The 19,795-nt window shown below is 35.3% G+C and overlaps 1 protein-coding gene across 1 annotated transcript in view; it reads right to left on the bottom strand.

Moving 5' to 3' along the window:
• Positions 1 to 19,795, bottom strand: part of ADGRV1 (adhesion G protein-coupled receptor V1) — a 506,890-nt gene that overhangs the window by 376,520 nt on the left and 110,575 nt on the right. Inside the window, exons 44-53 of the mRNA XM_077770967.1 lie at positions 17,337 to 17,599; positions 14,714 to 14,889; positions 13,751 to 13,875; positions 10,304 to 10,461; positions 10,067 to 10,213; positions 9,639 to 9,746; positions 6,816 to 7,068; positions 5,724 to 5,858; positions 1,000 to 1,222; positions 467 to 671 (exon numbers count right to left, since the gene is read on the bottom strand). Of these exons, the coding sequence (XP_077627093.1) occupies positions 467 to 671; positions 1,000 to 1,222; positions 5,724 to 5,858; positions 6,816 to 7,068; positions 9,639 to 9,746; positions 10,067 to 10,213; positions 10,304 to 10,461; positions 13,751 to 13,875; positions 14,714 to 14,889; positions 17,337 to 17,599 (1,793 nt within the window). The remainder of the gene's footprint in view (positions 1 to 466; positions 672 to 999; positions 1,223 to 5,723; positions 5,859 to 6,815; positions 7,069 to 9,638; positions 9,747 to 10,066; positions 10,214 to 10,303; positions 10,462 to 13,750; positions 13,876 to 14,713; positions 14,890 to 17,336; positions 17,600 to 19,795) is intronic.

Here is a 19,795-nt window from a genome sequence, read left to right as displayed (position 1 = left end):
AAGGCAACTACAGTTATAAATCTCTCTCCTTCCCTCCCTCCTCCCCTCCCTCCCTCCCTCAATACAAACAGGACTGTAATATACTTGTAGGTGATGTGTGTGACGAAACACAGTATATAGTCTGTTTGGGACTTATTTCATCATTACCCTCTAGAGATAAGGCTAATAGTAGAGCCAAACTCCAGGACCAAGGCCAATTGGAAACATTTCAAATTAAATCTTATAAGAGTAATCAGTACCAAAAAAAAAAAAGTTTAGGATACGTTGATTCAGAGGGTTTAGTGTGAAGGACTATAAATTATAAGACATTAAGGTCAAGTACACCTTAAAATGCACAGTCAGGGTGAAACAGGGAAAGAGAAGGGAGAGAGGTTGAAGATACTCAAAGTAGGACTGAGTGCTGACAACACCTAATATATAAATACAATGAATAAATCATTTTGACTTCTAAGTGTGGGATCTGTACCTGAGCAAATCCAATGACTCCATGGGCATCATCATTAGACAGAATAGTTACTTTTACATAACCATTAATACCAATCTCTGCTCCTCCTTTTGGATTTTTAAGCTGAACTCTGAAGAATTCTTCTTCTTCTGGAACTGTATCATCAAGGATATTTACCACTATTACAGCATCTCTGTCACCAGGTTCAAATATCAGTTCACCTGAACTAGCATAAGAAGCACATCAAATAAGACAGCTGCAACAAATCTCAGTCAGATACAGAGTAGATTACACATAAAACTCTCAGAACACTGATTAATATTAAATATTTGGAAAAATCACATTTCACAAATAAAATTATAATACAAAATGCTCATAATTATGATTTGCTTAAAAGAATACATGTAAGAAATATGGAACATAATCAAATTTCTAGATTATAAATTACCCTTATATTTTATATATTTTCAGTCATTAAATAAACACTTAGAATTAAGTGTCGTAGAAAAACTATGGTGAGCATAAAGAGATTCCATATAAAATGGTGAACCTACCTAGGAATAAAGTCAGACTGGCTGGAGATGTAGGCCAGCTCATATATGTGTGAGTGGATGGTTCCCACTAGAGCAATTAAATTCTTGCTTGAATTAAGGTATTTTACTGTAACAGAAGCTGCATCATGAGCAGAAGGTGCTTCCAGAATAAAAGAGAATTGATTCAGCTCTGAATTCCAACAGTAAAGTGCAGACATAGCTTGGCCAATAAGAAGTATGTGGACTGTGGGAAGGAAAGAAAAGGCAACTACAGTGAAACGTGAATGTTACTTCACATGTTCCCCATGGTAGGACCAAAGCAAAATCTTTTCAACTCTCCAAGTTCCATTTTGATGTCTGAATTAACTAAATATGATCTGATTTCTGAAAATCAAAATATTATTTGAAATAACTAAATGTAAATAGTAATTTTTTAAATGCTGTGAAATGATCAAACTAACCTAACAATAAACCCATTATCCACTTTATCAATGAGAAATCACTGGATAGAGGCACCTGGGTGGCTCAGTCAATTAAGCATCTGACTCTTGATCTGGGCTCAGCTCATAGAATTCCCTTCCAGTTATCAAAACTATAAAACAAATAAATAAAAGTATTCCAAAGGAAAGCAACTGGCTGAGATCATTTAAGGACTGAGAACTAGAGTGAGCATTCCTAGCACTTTGAGATCTAGGAGAAGAAGAAATCAGTAACACACAGAGTAGCCAGAGAAGGCTCCATGGAAAGCAGTATCCTCAGGACAGAGCAGTTTCCAGTACAAGGAGGGACATTAAGAGAAAAGTTCAAGAGACACCGTGTCTGTTCTGGGAGGCACTGCAGAAGGGTTTACAAAGTTGGGAAGGGAAGACGTGGACCCGTGGTGTGGAAACTAGGGCTCACATGGTCTAGGGCACACACAGATGAGATGACAATCGCTTTCTCCTGAGGGTGAAGCCTCCTGAGGGCTTCTTACAGTGACTCCACAGGGATGAAGAGAATGATGAATTCATCAAAATGATTTCCAGAGATGATGGTTTTTCAAAGGTGATAGTTTCGGTGAAGCTGAGAGTGTTGGGGAATTAAGGAGAGGGGCAGGGGTCAGTGTCTTTCCAGGAACATTAATTACAAGACTCTTCCTTAAAGAGGCTTTCTGGACATCGTTTAGGCCTGGTCAAGTCTTCCCCATTTTGTGTTACGAGAGCAGGTATGCCTGCACAGCAGTTATCTGTTTGTACCTAGAAACTTTTTGTGTGATTATATATCACGTCTCCATTCCCTCTTGCATGTTAAACTTCTTCAGAGCAGGGGCTAGAACACATCTTGTTGGGCCTACCACTATGCCTGGCACATAACTGGCATTCAAAAACTCTATTAAATAATGAAGGAGAGAAGGAAAAAAGAAAGACAAGTGTATATGTCCTTGCCATTTCTGTCATATCCATTCTTCTTCTTGCATTTAAAGAACTCTGTCACCACCCAATAATCTCTGTCAAGTCATTAACCAGAATAAATATGTAATCCTCACAGTAATGGCTCCAATCTAATATTTGACATATTCAAAATAAGAAAGTCCTTGAATATTATTTAATGCATAATTTCAGCTTTCAGGGGATCTATAATAAGGCATTCTAAATAATTACTTACAATCTTTTCATACTTCTACAACCTCAAGTCACAGAAACAAAAGAAATAAAGAGACCTCACAATGGGTCCCTTAACAAGCCTCTGGCAGAATTTTTCATAAATTGTTTTAGAAACTGTGCCTAGTCTATTTCTTTAAAAATCTTTAAAGAGAATTCTATAACTTCAATTAATAAGCTATTCAAGCAGCACTTGTCATCCTTAAAAACATTCATTAGGAAACTATTTTGAATTATAATAAGTGACTCAAGTAGGTACAGTTAGTCCACCTGAAAACTTGAGGTGTAAGAAAAGCAAAAATAAAGGCATAAAATTCAATGACAAGTAGACGCAAACAAATACATGATTAAAGATGTGTAATTTATTCACTAAATCAATTGCTGAGTGAATGATAAGAAAGTCACAGCTTTATGGCCTGTCATGACAAGTCAAATGAAGTTATTTACAAAGAGGATTCTCAAAACAAAGATACACACAGGACTCTGACAGCACAGTGAGCCAAGTAGAGGCCAGACAATGATGTAATGGTCCAGATGTCAGGTGGCCAGGGTCTGGGAAAACACAGCACGGACGCGGGGCCAGGAAGGGAAGAGGGCACAGGGAAACAAAGCACAATGAGATAGACAATCCATAAAAAGTGAGAGATAGATAATGCTGATTCCTTGTCAGCAGGTGAGGTGACTGAAGGAAACAGAATCTAAAGATTACAGTGCCTGAATCAGAAAACTGCAGTCAGGCACCTAAGAGAGAAACCGTGAGAAGAGATTCCTGTATTTGTGCTAAATCTTCTACTCTTCTCAATATCATAAGCAGACTCTAGCTTTTATGAGTTCAGCTACCTGAATGCATCGATGTCTCCAAAATCTAAACCTCTGATTTCTTCAGTTCCACATCTCTAAATCCTGCAGAGGCTTCTATATTAACTCTTGCCCGTGCAGTAGCAAACTACTGTATCCAGCATATTCTATACACCAAAGCTAGGTGGAGTTATAAAACATGCTTTGGATCATCACTTGCTTTTGAAATGCCTTCAAGGATGTCTTTACCCTAATAATGCTCAGAGTGTAGTCACCGGACCCCTAACAGTCACTGAGACTGAGGAGGGTCTGTGAAGTCAAAACTATTTTTGTAGTAATTCTAAGATGTTGCTTGTCTACATTATTCTCATTCTTTCATGAGCATATGTGGAATTTTGTAGAGGCCATATGACTGATAATATTGTAGTAGAAAGAATACAGACACAGACATAAGAAACCAGACATTAAGAAATTTGCAAAAATAAGAAAGTAGTATCACTCTTTGTACAAAGGTTTTTGTTTTAAAAAATACTTTTTTAAAAAAATAAAACATGTTATTTTTGTTCACATGTAGTAAGTTCACTGCNGAGACAGGAAACTATCAACACCCTAGAGGAGAAAGCAGGAAACAACCTCCTTGACCTCCATTGCAGCAACTTCTTACTTCACACATCCCCAAAAGCAAGGGAATCACTGCTTTCATTCTTAACTGAATTAAGAAGTATCTAATATTTCTCCTTTTCCATTTCTAATACAATAAATATTAGCGGACAGAATTCACACAAACAAAGGCACTCTGAGTTCCTTAAAATTTTAAGAGAATGAAAAGTTTCTAAGGCAAGAATACTGGGGAATCACTGAACCATCCAAACACAGATCAAATCGTGAACATGACATTCCAAATATTCTTGTATAGATGCTAGTGTGTTTTCAACCTTACCACCACCACACTGAGTCAAATACTCTGTCCTTACCACTCTAGTCAGTTCATTGTGCCCTCAACATCATGTATACTTCTACTTTTCTCTTTTGCTCACACCTTCCCCCCTGCCTACATTTCTACCAGCCCACCCAGGCCAAGCTCAAGCTCCCCTCTGAAACCTCTTACCCACTTCAATTCACCAGTGACAGAGCAAATGGGACTGGAATTCTACCTTGAATTATTATCTTAATTTTCTTCTTGCTTCTCCAACCAGACCTCTGAAGGCAAAGAATTCTTCATAACTTTAGGAGGGCCTAGGTGGTTCAGTCAGTTAAGCGTCCAACTCAATTTTGACTCAGGTCATGATCTCATGGTTTATGGGACTGAGTCCTGTGCTGACAGTGCAGAATTTGCTTAGTATTCTCCCTCTCTCTCCCTCTCTCTCTCTCTCTCTCTCTGCCGCTCCCCCACTCCCACTAAAAATATATAAATAAATTTGAAAACAAATTTAAAAAAGAATTCTTCATAACGTTAAAAAATGACTTACATACAATGTCTAATAATAAACAATCCTGTCTGACTCACACAAAAAATTCCTATGTCTCAATTTAAAAGTGGAACTTTGATTCATCCAGATTCACCTGCTGAGTCACTTGGTTTGGCTTCCAAGTTCCTCTGGGTACCTCAACAGGAGACATGATGACTCACTGAGTGTGCTCCCTGCATTGTTCACACCTGTTTGGGGAGGCAGCCCCAAAAGCTCACCATGCCAACTGCTGGCAGCCTCTATGCCTTGTTACCACTGGTCCACCCAAATGATTCTTCACCAACCCAGAAATCACCCTACAACCTCCAGACAACATTTACCTCTTGGTTTCTCATTAACAGACTTTGCTTTTGAAACATCTGTGAGTAAAAATATTGCTTACATTTCTGATGTGTATATTAAAGCACAGAAAGTCAAGAAAGGATCAGACTGGAAGAAGGATGGGAGAGTGAACAATCATTTTCTGACTTTTTAAAAATATGTCAATGCAGATACCTGTTATCTTCTTATGCTTTCATATTTAAAATATATACTATATGCAATGTCACTCTTCATTTTTCTCTAGACAAAAGAAATTTTTACCTTACTTTATCCTTCACTCATGTTTTCTGCCATATTTCAGTCATTCTGATTCCTCTACAGAACAATGCCCATTTAAAACATATTAGTACTTTTGCATTTCTAGGATTTCCAGAAATACTACTGTTAAGATCTTAATTTTACATTCTTATAAAATACCCAGTGTCTGGCAAAGTGATACTATCTTTAACTCAGTAAGATTAAAATTATTTTAGCTTTCCACACTGCATTTCAAACTAGTTAGTTTAAACATGCTTACCTATTCCTGAAGTTGGTGTAAAGGAGTAGATCCTATTAATGTTAGCAAAATTCAGGGATTGAAAATATCTGAAAGCAGACTGTCCTGTCTCCCAGATGAAAGTATCAATTGAATTCTGATTCCCTATAATAATGGAGTAAAATTCAAATTTTAATGCAAATGTTACAGGGAAAAAAATGATAAAATTACCCAGTAAAAAAATTATTAAAATATTTAATTCAGTTTAAAAAACAAATTTAGTTAGGATATTCCTCCAAATTCATTTAGTTAAACAAAAATACAACTTGGTAGAAAACACTTCAAATGTCTTTTTGCATTTACCACATGAAGCATGGCCACTGCTTAATCATGATCTGATATTAAAGAAAGGTGACACATGTTTTGTTTAAATTTTAAGAAGGTTGAAGGTTCACCTAAGAAAGTTCCACTAGGAAAAGAAAGCATATTTATATTCAGAGAATATTTTGAAACCGTATCAAAGATCGCTGAGCACTATTTATTACTACTATAATTTACCCATGGCTCCCCAAGTACAGTCGCATAAAATGTTATCTGTTTACACTTTGGATATGAGATCTTAACAGATCTTTCCACTTTACATACACATCCCAAATTTTATTTTAATATAACCTTAATGTGATTATTTATAATCTAAATATTATACATGTGACACTTAAAATGTGTTTTTTTCCTAAAATCCATTTGTAGCTGACAGTCAATACCTTATCCATCAAGAAACAGATTAGCTGGAGCACCTGGGCAGCTCAGCCAGTTAGCATATGACTCTTGGTTTTGGCTCAGGTCATGATCTAACAGTTCATGATTTGGAGACCCGCACTGGGTTCTGTCCTCCCAGTGCAGACCCTGCTTGGGATTCTCTCTCCCTCCCTCTCTCTGCCTCTCCTCCTGCGCTTGTGTGGGCACATGCACGCTCGCTCGCTCTCTCTCTCTCTCTCTAAGTAAACATCAAAAGAGAGAAGAAACGGATTAGCTAAAAAATTATTCCAAGAGCTACACGTTTTCATACAGATCATACTATATGAATAACAGATAATTTCAACAACAGTGTATATATTACAATTGCTAATATCTTCTTACCAAAGATTAAGTAAATGTCATCGCCTGAAGTCAAGGCCTCAACTTGTGTTGTCCCACTGATTGGCACTTCTTGAAAGTTAATAAACTCACTGCCAGACCATCTGAGTAAAATGGAATTTGGCCTGGCATTAACTTGGGAAATGGCTAAAAACACAGAGCCTCTCCTGGCGAACAAGGCTATGCTCAGCACACCTCGGACAGGAAGTGTCTGATGCAACGTGAAGCTTCCTCCACTCCATCTGAAGACCTGCGGGAAATGTTCAAATACAAAACCCTTCATGACTAGGAATTTAGTACTTGTGTGAATTTAACCAATATTATGCATTGAAGCAATAGAATATAACAAAAAAAAAAGACCAAAACTTTTTAGTCCTGAAGGTGGCAATGTATACAAGGTTTTAAGGTGAGAGTTCACATGTTTAAAATTAAAAGAAGATCCTGAATCTACATTGTATCTTAAACAATCTGGTCGGCTGCAGAATTATATTTATTCAGTCAACAGATGGAAACCTTATGTGAGCCTGGCATTATGCTAGGAGTTATGGATAGAGTGGCCTTATGGATCTTACTAACAGTTAGGAAAAGGCAAACGATAAAAACATTGAGAAATAAATGTATGATGATTTGATTGAGACAAATGCTGAAAATAACAACTGGGTGATATGACAGAAAATTATGGGTGTTACTAGGGAAATAAAATTGGAAAGAATGACATAACAAAATTTCTAAGGTAGAAAATGTTTGTCATAAGCTGAATGAAGACTGGTCCAACTAGAAGGAAGTTGATAGTGATAAGGAATGAAGACAGTAAGAATGGAGAGGTAAGATCATGAGGTATCCTTTGTGAAGATGACAATATAATTTGCCGCAGGGATCCTTTACAGAGCAAAAGGGACAGTATTGACATAATTCTGTCCTATGTGGAGTAAATAAAGAAATATAGTTATGCTACTTATAGTCCATAATTAAATAACTTATAATTTATTTTAAATATAATTGGAAATCACTGAATAGTTATAAAATGAGGAATAACATGAAGTAATATTTTTAGAAGACGACACCAGCTACTTGACAGAGAAGGGATATAAGGAGTCAGAGAAGAAGTTCTGAGATCAGCTGGGGAGCTACTTCAACCGTGTGGGAGAGAAATGATAGGGCCTGGACTAGGGAGGGAGAAGCAGAGATGGAAAGAAATGTCTGTAGTCAAAACATTATTAGGAGAAATAATCAAAACAGTAATAAATTAGATGTGAGTGAATAAAAACGAGTAATCAAGAAAGATGAATGCCAGCATTTGGTCCTAAGCAATTGCATTTATGATGTTGTTATTTCCTGAGATGAAAGCAAGCATTACAACAAATTTCATAGAGAAAAATCAAAGTTCAGTTTTGGATATGTTAAATCTTAGATACTTAAAATATATTTATGTGGAGATGCCAACAAGAAGTTAGACATGTAAGTCTAGAAATTAGAAAAAAAAGCTATCAAGAAAATTAGAAAACAGCTTATAGCTGATACCTAAAGACAAAGAATTGATGAAAATACCTGGATTGAGCAAAAAGAAAAAGAAATTTGAAGGAAAACCGAACCCGTAAAACTCCAAGAACTCAAAGTTCACAAAAGGAAGGAGGAACTGGCTGTAGAGACTGAAAAGGGTGACAGAGAGAGAAGACAAACCTGTGTGGTACTTTAGAAATGAAGAGAAGAGGGGCTCCTGGGTGGCTCAGTTGGTTATGGGTCCAACTTCGGCTCAGGTCATGATCTCATGGTTCATGAGTTGAGACCCGTGTCAGTGTCTGTGCTAATGGCTAAGAGCCTAGGGCCTGCTTTGGCTGCCCCTCTCTCTCTCTCTCTCTCTCTCTCTCGAATAAATAAACATTAAATTTTTTTTTGAAAAATGAAGAGAAGAGATGATTTAGATTTGAGGATGAGGTAACTGTCACATGCTAATAGGAAGCAGCATAAGAGAATGACAAAAAACATCCAGTGAATTTGCAACCCAGTTGTCATCAATGACCAAGAGGAAAGACAAAAGCAGGTAGACAATTCTTTCACTGTGTCTTACTACAGAAGAGAGAAAAGAAATGAAACAGAAAGTAGAAGGGGGTGAGATCAGGAAAGAAATTCCTTTTGAATTTTGGAGATTATACATTTACAATGATTGCAATAATTCGACAGAGAAAGACATTAGCAATGGTAGACACAAAGGTAACAACTAAACCTTCTTGTGGCAAGAGAAGCCTGGCTGTTATAGAAGGAAAACTTCTCTATAACAAGATGGAGGAACAAAACTGGGTTTCAAGAAGATTTCTGAATTTGGTCTTGGCAAGATGACTAAGCTCCTTTCTGGTAGATTTCATTTCAACAAAGTCATCAGCTGGAAATGCGATGAGAAGCAGGTAAGCAAGTCTGAGGAGTGAGAAAATTATCAAATAAGTATTATTAGGATTATAAGATGTAGTTAACTAGATAAATGTGGAATTTCTGGGGTGATGTTAAGTGGCCATTTGATAATGCAAATCAAAAATTGTTAGTGATACCATCTGTCAAGTTACGTGATTTTTCTCCATAATGTTTTCCAAAGCCATTAAATTCTAATTAAATATTCATGCTTATTACTGCACTTGGTCTGGCTCTTGAAGACAATATTTATAATCTCATTGTTTAAAAATTAACTGACTAATTAATATCTACATTCTACTTTACTACTTTACCTCAATCAACTAATAGTGGATTTTTACACTTAATTTACAGACTACATCTTTGATGAGTTTCAAATAGAGTATTTTTTAAAAATTCATTTTAAAAGAATCAAACCTGAGTTAATTCAGAATCATCTCTTTGACTTGCAACAATTAAATAATCTTGATTGTCTGAACTAAAATATTTTACTTGAGAACTTTCCGAAATAATGATTGTTTGTACCTGCAAGGAAGATAAAACCATGGGAAAAAATATTTAAAGAAAAATTTAACTAGGAAAGGCTCTGAATACACTAATTGTATGAGTTAATATTTGAAGCTCAAAATTTGAAAAATCATTCTAAGCAGTAGGTATGCATACTTAGGTGTCATTTAAGGCAGATGAAAATATCCTGGATTAACACACCTGGCTAAAATGTGTATCTACTTGCAAAAAGCTGCTTTCACATTAATACAGAACGTACATTATCTTCCATTAAAATCTTACAAATCTGATTTTCCTTTTAAATAAAGCAACCTACAAAAAATGAAGAAATTTTTTACCAAGAATAATTTGAATCCAGATGTGAATGTATATACACTGATAACAGAAGGCTTTTCTTTACTTCTTTCTTCATGAGTAATCACAAGGTAAGGGGAAACACCAATATTAAATGCCTCACAAGTTTTAGGATTTTCTATATCTAAATCCTAGGATATAAGGAATAACAGTAATTCATGAGTCATTTGAAGTTTACATGTACATTTTATTTTATGTACTATAAAATGACTGATGTTTACCTCAAGTGGAATAAACATCCCTTGCCATCGATAAATAGTAGAAGACACTTTTCTTAACAATATACCATATACTGAATCTTCCAAAGTAAAAAAACACCAACCAGAAGGTGATACATCCAAAAAACTTTGAACTATGGAAAACACAGCATCCATTCCCCCTGAAACACATAAATCATGATTTATTTGCTAAAATCCCTTTGAAACTTTACACCAAGTTTATTGTTTAAACAGTATTACTTGTGAGTTTGTTACAAGATATAAATTGTGTGTGTGTGTGTATAAGACAAAAACATAAGCCAGAGATTTTAAAAAATAACTAAAAATAAGAATCTTAAAAAGCACTTAAAACTGTTCTAAATCCATGTAGACTTTTCCAAAGTGTATTTAAAATACTAAATGTATATTTTAAAATTTTTTAATGTTTATTTACTTTTGAGAGACAGACATGTAGACTTTTCCAAAGTGTATTTAAAATACTAAATGTATATTTTAAAATTTTTTAATGTTTATTTACTTTTGAGAGACAGACATGTAGACTTTTCCAAAGTGTATTTAAAATACTAAATGTATATTTAAAAAATTTTTAATGTTTATTTATTTTTGAGAGAGACAGAGAGAGAGACAGACAGACAATGGGGAAGGGGCAGAGAGACAGGGAGACAGAATCTAAAGGAGGCTCCAGGCTCAAGCTGTCAGCACAAAGCCCAACCCGGTGCTTGAACCCACTAACCATGAGATCAAGACCCAAGCCAAAGTCGGTTGCTGAACCAATGGAGTCACTTAGGTGCCTCTAAAATACTAACTGTATATTTTAAAGGGAAATATGCTCAACATAATTTTTATCAAATTTTATAAAGATGGTGAAAATATAATTGAGAAATGTTTAATAATATGTAGGTTTATAGAAATATGTTAAATGTTCTGTTTTAAAAACTTAGACTATAGTTTGAAACTATAACCATCCACTGATTTCCTGCTTTACATATTATATATTTAAGAATGCCAAAGCAGACTCCCCTACTTCAAATGGCTGTCAAGTTTTTAATCAACCTGTTATCACAGGTACATGTCCTAAAATTCTGCACATTCAAACAAAGACAAAAAAAATCCCTATATCAGGGTGCCTGGGTATCTCAGTCAGTTAAGCATCTGACTTCGGCTCAGGTCATAATGTCACGGTTCATGAGTTCGAGCCCCACATCAGGCTCTGTGCTGACAGCTAGCTCAGAGCCTGGAGCCTGTTTCAGATTCTGTGTCTCCCTCTCTCTGTGACCCTTCCCTGCTCATGCTGTCTCTCTCTCTCTCTCAGAAATAAATAAAACATTTTAAAAAAAATTTTAAATCCCAATCTCATGAACAATAATTTTTAAAAACCTGTATGTTTTATTATCATACCAGTTTCCCAAAGAAAGTTCTTTTTAAAATTTAGCTAATGTATGAACAATAAGAATAAATGTCAAGGTTGAAATCTAGGCTCCTTATACGTTATTGATCATTTTCAGATTACAAGTTCAAGAAGTTATGTCAATGTTTCATATGTACTATCCATTAGTGATTTCCTTTCCTAGAAAACAAGTATTTTTAATTCCTATTGTCATCTTTTAAAGGTACACTACAGCTTTTGCATTAAGAGTCTAAATGTTTTACATTAAGGTCCTGACCATCTAGCCTAATTCTTCCCTACCATAATTCAGGAAGATGGTGAATGAAAAATAAATAAAGCTTACATTTAAGAATCTCCAACCTCCACCCACACAAGTACTTCCAAAAATACATGCAGATTCCAAACCAAAATGAGATAACTGAGTTAGAAATCATAATCTTTCTTTTTTGGATCCCATCACTTCCTTTTAGAAAATTATACCGCTACAAACACTTTCCATTTTAAATACTCAATATTTCTCTACTTATTAGGCCTTTTCCATCAGCATTTAAATATGCTTAGGTCTCTCCAAACTAAACAAATGAATAAATAAAATCCCTTGAAACCTACATCACATCACTACCTTTGCTAGGTCCTACCTTCTCAGTCAAATCTCTTCAAACAGGTGCATGTACTGGAGGTTTCCATTCCCTTACCTCCATTCAAAATGTTATTCAGTCCCTATTCCTCTATAAATAGCTCCTGCCCTTTTATTCACCCTCTGATGCTAACTATAATAGACAGTTTTTGCTTTTACCTTATTGGGCTTCTACACCAGCAACTGGCACAGTTATCACTCCTTCATTTTTCAAACACTCTTCTGCTGCTGTCCGCGATCCCACATTCCCTTGGGTTTCCCACTAGGTCTTCTATGTCTCCTTTGCTACTCAAAGGAGTAGCAAACTCAATTTGAGCCTTCTCAGGCTTCTCAGAGCTCAGTCCGGGCCCTCCTCCCTTCTCAACCTACAGTCCCTCATTCCAGGTTTTACATCAATTTCCAATATTTTAAATACAATATACATGCCAAAGATTTTCAAATTTATCTCTGCAACAGAAACTTTCCGTTGAGTCTAGAAAAATGTCTTCTCAAAAGTAACTCAAATTCAAAGTGTGTTAAATCACATATTTTACTTCCCCTCACCAAAATAACAACTAGTCCTCATTCATTACTTCCTTTCTTACTGACGAGTATGACACTCTATGCAACCACAGAAGCCAAAAATCTAGGAATTATCTCTGCAATCTCCTTCATACCCAATCTATCACTTCGTCCAAGCTACCATGGGCTGACCTGTTTGTCTCTCTTCATCCTCTCTTGTCTTCTGTGCCAAATCATTCTCTACACAGTACCAAGAACACTATCTTTGAAATGCAAGTAAGATCACACCACCCTACAAATATACCTGGCAACCCTCCTGCAAGCCTAAACCACTCAGAGACTTTCCATTAATCCTAGAATAAAGACTAAAGTACGTAACATATTCTTCAAGCTCTTCAACAATCAGGTCTTACCTAGCTCTCCAAAGTCAACACTACCCCTTATTTCTAACTCCAATGTCCACTCTACAGTTCTTCATTTATACACTTTTTTATGCCTCCTGACTTGTGCCTCGGTAGTTTCCCACCTTCCCCCCATGTTCCTTCAACTCAGATCTTTGCAGAATCAATACCCACTCATCATTCAATCCTAGTTCAAACACTGATATCCCTGGGAAGCACTCCTTCATGTTCTCACTGCACTTAGAATTACTCCTTTAAAACATTTATTACAGTTTTAAACTACATACTGATTTTTACTTGAGTTTATTTCTGTCTCCTCCTAAATTCTAAATATCATGAGTTCAATAACATGCCTGACACATGACAGGCTCTCAATAAATATTTGTGGCTGCGATAAAAGAATCAGACATCTGTTCTCCATTTTCAACAGATCCATAAGATACAATTCATGGGAGAAAATTAAATCCGATAGATGCAATCTTTCTTGGTTATAAAATTTTGTTCTTACAAGAAACCAAACGTACTCATGCCAAAGGCTGTTTCAGATATTGTCTCCCACTCCACACTCACAGCTAAATCAATGCCATTGGTGCGTGACACGTTTAAATATACAGTCCTGTTGGCTTCTTCAACTTCTATAGAGGTGGCTCTAAAAAAAAGATTACAGAAAGCAGAAAATAATACAATTTCTACATATTAAGCATATATATCACATTGCTAGAATATATTTAATACACTTAAATTTACATAACCAAGGTGAGATACATCCACAAATTTCACACAGCACGAAAATGAGATCCTACAGCTCAAAAATATTAATTTATGAAGGTTAAAAAAAGCACTGTGATCTGATACTGAGGTTTTAAGAAAATACTCAGAGTCAGTAAGTTCATACTATATGTTCTAAAAAATAAATAAAGCTTTGTCATTCCTAAATTTCCTCTTATATGAATTAAAAGCATATCACAAAGAAAAAATGAACCTGGAAATTCTTAGTTTAGTAGTAAAACGAGAACTACTGGAGTATTTCTAAGAAATAAAAAATCAAGTATGTGTCAGCTTCCAGAGGACTTTCCAAACTACAATCATGTTAGTATATGTTTGAAGAGTCATTAACTTGAACAGCTAAATACTTTATATTATTTCTTATTATATTATATTATATTATATTTCTTATTATATTATAAATACTTTATATTATTTCTTGCTTTTTACTATCATTAAAAATACAAAATTGTGCAAGACTTTACCTGGAAGTGAGAATTCCAAGGAAATAAGAATTCTAATAATACCATTATACAGGACATGATTAGGTTTTGGGTGCTCCTTGTTACAAGAAGGCATAACGCCTCTCTGGATCTATCTGCTCATTTGAAAAGTTCCCTTTAAAAGAGTCAGAGATCAATTTCCCTCTGCATTTTCTTTATGTCAAAAGATATTTCCTACTTAGCCTCAGAAGTTACAATTTCCTTATGAATAAACTATACCTATTTGCAACTGCAGAGATACTGAATAACCCCAGAGGGGCCTGGTTTTGCAAAACCGTTATCAGGGTTTGAACATGAGCCCCCAGTCTACCACCTCCAGTTGGATTAAACAAGGTGCATACAAAATGCTCATCCATCTCTGGTTCAGTGTCCAATATGGCGGAAACATGTAGGGCCTGAAAACAAAATTAAAAGATAAAGTTACTAGACTACAGTATTTCTGCAACACACAAAGAAACATACATTTTTGACAACAAGATAATACATTTTAGAAAATACCACTTCTTTTTTACTTTAATACTGATGCCTATAGTATGTAATAGTTGTAAATGTTTCAGGTTACCACTTTCAAGATTTTCAACACTGTTGATATACTGAAGTCTCTAAAAATAAATTTTATAACATTTAAAAATAATGTTGAGACGTAAAAAATAAATTTATGTCTTGAAGTTTGCTAATTCTTCATTCTGCCTAGCTATATAACTGCATTAGTCTCATTCTAGCGTAGGAGTCACTGTAAAAAAAAAAAAAAAAAAAGCAGTTACAGCCACAGTGGGCACAAATTAGAAACAACCCACATGCGTATCAACAGAAAGATGGATAAACAAATACTGGTCTATTCAGTGCACTGCTACTCAGCAGTAAAAAAGAACCAACTGTAAGGGCACCTGGGTGGTTCAGTTGGCTAAATATCCAGCTCTTGATTTCAGCTTAGGTCATGATCTCATGGTTATGAGATGAAGCCCCGTATCGGGCTCCACACTGAGCATGGAGCTTGCATAAGTTTTTTTCTCTCTCTCTCTTTTTCTCATTCTCACTCTCTCTCTGCCCCTCTCACCTGCTTATGCTCTCTCTTAAAAAAAAAAAAACTGACGCAAACCTATAGATCTCAAAAACCATGTAGGCCAATAGAAGCCAGACACAAAGAGTACATATTATATGATTCTATTAATATGAACCTCAAGAATCACCAAAACAAGTCTTCAATGACAGAAATCAGAAAGTAGTTTCCTCCGGTGAGGGCAAAAAACAAGAAACAAGCTTCTAGGTGATGGTAATACTCAATATATTAATCTTAGTGGCGGTTACATTGCTGTATACATACACTGAAAGTCAACGACCCATGCACTTAAGATTTTCGGATTTTACTGTTTATACCTCAAAATACAAGCATGGGGAAAAATACCATCATGTCAGTGAAAGAAAAATCTATTCAACCCAATTTCTCTAACGTTTAATTTGCCTAATGAACAGAAAGATCTATAAACACACTGTGAAAAAGAATACTTTTAAATATTAATAATATATTAATAAGTATCATATATTTATTATGCCAATAGAATTAACAATTATAATAATAATTATAATTTAAAAAACTATATATTTTATAGAGATTTGTGTTTATTATATATTAATAATTATAATAATTGTTATAATTTAAAAGATAATAAAATAAAATTATTTATTGAGTTAATTAAATTAATAATATTTAAAACATTTCTTAGAAAGGAAAATGCTTATAAATGTAAAGCAATGGAAAATTCATCAAATATTTTAAATTTGAATTTTATATCTATATCAAGATGTAAATATTCTTTAATGATTAAAGTTTCAAATTTCCAAAAACATGAAAAAATTGTACACACAGATAAATATGAATTCAAAATGTGTAAAAGCGTACACAAACTGATCACAAAGAAAACATTACCAGGTAGACTGTTTTTAGATGAAATAGTTTTAAATATATTACTTTACAATTATACTTTACATGTCAGACTCGAAAAACCTTAAGCAAGTGTAATTAGCTATTTTAAACTTTAACTGTGTTTTAAAACATAAAATCTAGAGGAGGCTGGGTGGCTCAGGTGGTTAGGTGTCTGACTCTTGATTTCAGCTCAGGTCATGATTTCATGGTTCATGCAATCGAGTCTCGTGTCAGGCTCTATGCTATCAGTGCAGAACCTGCTTGGGATTCTCTCTCTCCCTCTCTCTGCCCCTCCCTTGCTTGTGCCCTCTCTATCTCTCTCTCTACCTCTCTCTCAAAAATAAATAAACTTTAAAATAAATGAATGAATAAATAAAATTTAGTTGCAGGAACAGAAAGTTATCAATATACAGAAAAAGAAGTTTCAGAAGGTAAACTGCCACAAGTATAGATCACGTTTATAATTAACCCCAAATGCAGAATTTATTTTCCAACAAGCTATTCCTATTCATACAGGATACATGCTTCTCAAATAAGTAGGCTAGAGTAAGCAATTACATTTTATTTAATGAAAATGTGGCCAAAAGGATGACTAGTGAGGGCTTAGTGAATATAATAAATGGCTTGGAGTTTCTTTTAGCTTATGTTTCAAAGTAATATAAGGTGAAGTATGCTACCTTTATAGTTAACATTTACAACAGCAATATGTACATTTTCCTTATTAATTGTGCATTCCACTACCCTATTAGCAGAGCAAATTTCTCCAGCAGCACTCTATGCAGACTATATAGCGCTGTAACAACCCGCATGTTTATCAACAGTAAAATGGATAAACAATTACTGGCCTATTCAGTGCAGTGCTACTTACTCAGCAATAAAAAAAACCCAACTGCAGGGCATTAGAGCCTCATACTATACCTTGAAGCGGACACCTTCTTCTAAAACAATGTAGCCTTTGGAAGGGGTCAGATCTTTGGTTTCCACTGAGGAGTTTACTTCTGTCACAATGAACTGAACTGTCACCGTTCCAAACAGTCCTTGAGCAGGTTCCCGAACAACATACAATAGTGCGCTACTCTCCTGTACATACAGAGCTGTTGGTTCTCTTAGGAAAAAGTGCTCACTGTTGTTAAATGATAGGACTCCAGGGCCATCATCATTAGCAAGGATAGTAATTAAGGCTGTTGAAATATAAATATTAAAGCCATAAATCAAAATAGAGCAGGTTATAAGTACTGGGAAGTATGGAGATGTTTCATTATAAACTAAGATAGCTCTTTTCTAGATCACCTTAAAAATGAGAGAAATTTTTAAAGGCATTTAATGAAATTCCTATTCACTCATGATATAAAAATAGTACTCTTAGTATAAAAGGCAGATTCCTCATCAACCTCAAAAGCCAGTAACAAAAACCTAACTCAGTGTTGAAATATCAGAAGGGGGTGCCACTAAAAAACAGAAAGAAGACAACAATGTCTGCCATTATTGCTACTATTCAGCATTGTCCCGGAGCCATGAGCCAGGGAACAGGTATGAAAACTATGGACAGCAAGAGTCAGAAATAACAATATTTTCTTTTTTTTCTTTTCTTTTTTTTTTTAAATATTTTATTTATTTCTAGGAAAGAGAGAGAGAGAGAGAGACAGTGTGAACAGGGGAGGGTCAGAGAGAGAGGGAGTCACAGACTGAAACAGGCTCCAGGCTCTGAGCTGGCAGTCAGCACAGAGCCCGACGCGGGGCCTGAACCCCGAACCCACGAACTGCGAGATCATGACCTAAGCGAAAGTCGGACGCTTAACCGACTAAGCCACCCAGGCGCCCCAGAAATAACAATATTTTCTAGACAATATGATTGTCTTCTTAAAGAACCAGGAGAAAAAATTTATTAAAACTATTGTTAAGAGTTCAAAATAGAAGCTGAGTAACCTTCAAAAACCGAGAGCTTTCTATTTTTTACTACCACTAGTGATACTATGAATAATAACAATGGAAACGACTAATCCTATTGAGAACTTACAAATTGCTTAACCTGTATTAAGGGCTGTAATTCTCACAACCCTAGGAGGTTGGTTCTATTACTATTTTTATTTTACAGATCCAACAGCTGTAGCACAGAGAGGCAATCTGTGGAAGTTCACAAGCTAGCAAGTGGCAGCTGTTCAGAGCTAGGAAATGTGCTACAGAGCATGCATCTAAAAGATTATTATAATATCTCTATGTATCAACTATAACTATTTAAAAAATATAAACAGTAACGGGACCTCATTCACAATAGCAACAATACCTAGGAATCAAAGTTAAAAATACAGGACCTATATGAAAAACGTATACAATATTAATGCATGACTGTGACTGATGCTATCAGTGCCTCAGCCATTGCCCCTTGGCCCTCTTGAGACCACTCCAAGAGTTTCTTTTGCCAACTGATCTCTCTACCTGAGGACAACATCAGCTGATGCAGGAATAAAGCCAGAAATGCTGGAGACTTAATACCGAAAAGCATCCTCAAACAATGAGGAACGGGAGCTGATGAATGGATATCCCCACTACCTTCCTTTTAGGATGTTCACCCCGAGCTTTGCTCAACTCAGTGTCTAGCAAGGACCCCAGTAGCACTGAGCTCCAGTTCCCCAAAACAGTACCACTCATTAGCCCATCTTTTACCAGATTTCCTCTCTCTCTCTGTCTCACTCACTCACTTCTCACTATGTCTCCTGAAATCATCTCCTCCAGTAAACTACTTCCATCCAAATCCTTGTCTCAGTGTTTGTTTTTGAGGGAACACAAAATAAGGCAATGGTACAAAAGAAGATGTAAATTAACGGAAAGCTATATCATATTTCTAAATGGAAAAAAATATTATAATGATGTTGAGTCCTTCCAAAATAACCTAAAACTTCAATTCAGCCCCAAGACTAAAATGGTGTTTTATGGAATTCAGTTCATTGATTCTCAAGTTCACGTGGAAAAGACACTTGAAAGAATAGGTGAGATAATACAGAGGAAGAAAAATAAAAAGTATTTGGCATAAAAAGTAAGATGTATACTAAAACTATGATAAATAAAATTGTTATTAGTACATAAACAAGCAAATAGAACAGAATTAGAGGTCAGGAAACACAGATGAAGGGGGCAGGGAGTGAGGGAGTGAGAGAAAAAAAGAAAGAGAGAGAGAGAAGTTAAAGTCCAAAGAAATTCCTACTGAGGATGTGAAGAAATAAAAATTTTACATACAAACTTTGGAGTGAGAGTAATATAGAAGGCAATTGCTGTCCTTTCCATTCAATACCCAGTGTACTCAACAGATGATCTTAATTAATCACATATACATAATATATACATATATAAGAATATTTATTTAAATTTTATGGAAGTTT

The sequence above is a fragment of the Crocuta crocuta genome, unplaced genomic scaffold (assembly GCF_008692635.1).
Source record: "Crocuta crocuta isolate KB4526 unplaced genomic scaffold, BGI_CrCroc_1.0 scaffold196, whole genome shotgun sequence".
Taxonomy (NCBI): domain Eukaryota; kingdom Metazoa; phylum Chordata; class Mammalia; order Carnivora; family Hyaenidae; genus Crocuta; species Crocuta crocuta.
Note: the sequence above shows the minus strand (reverse complement) of the source record. Positions and strands in the feature narration are given on the sequence as shown.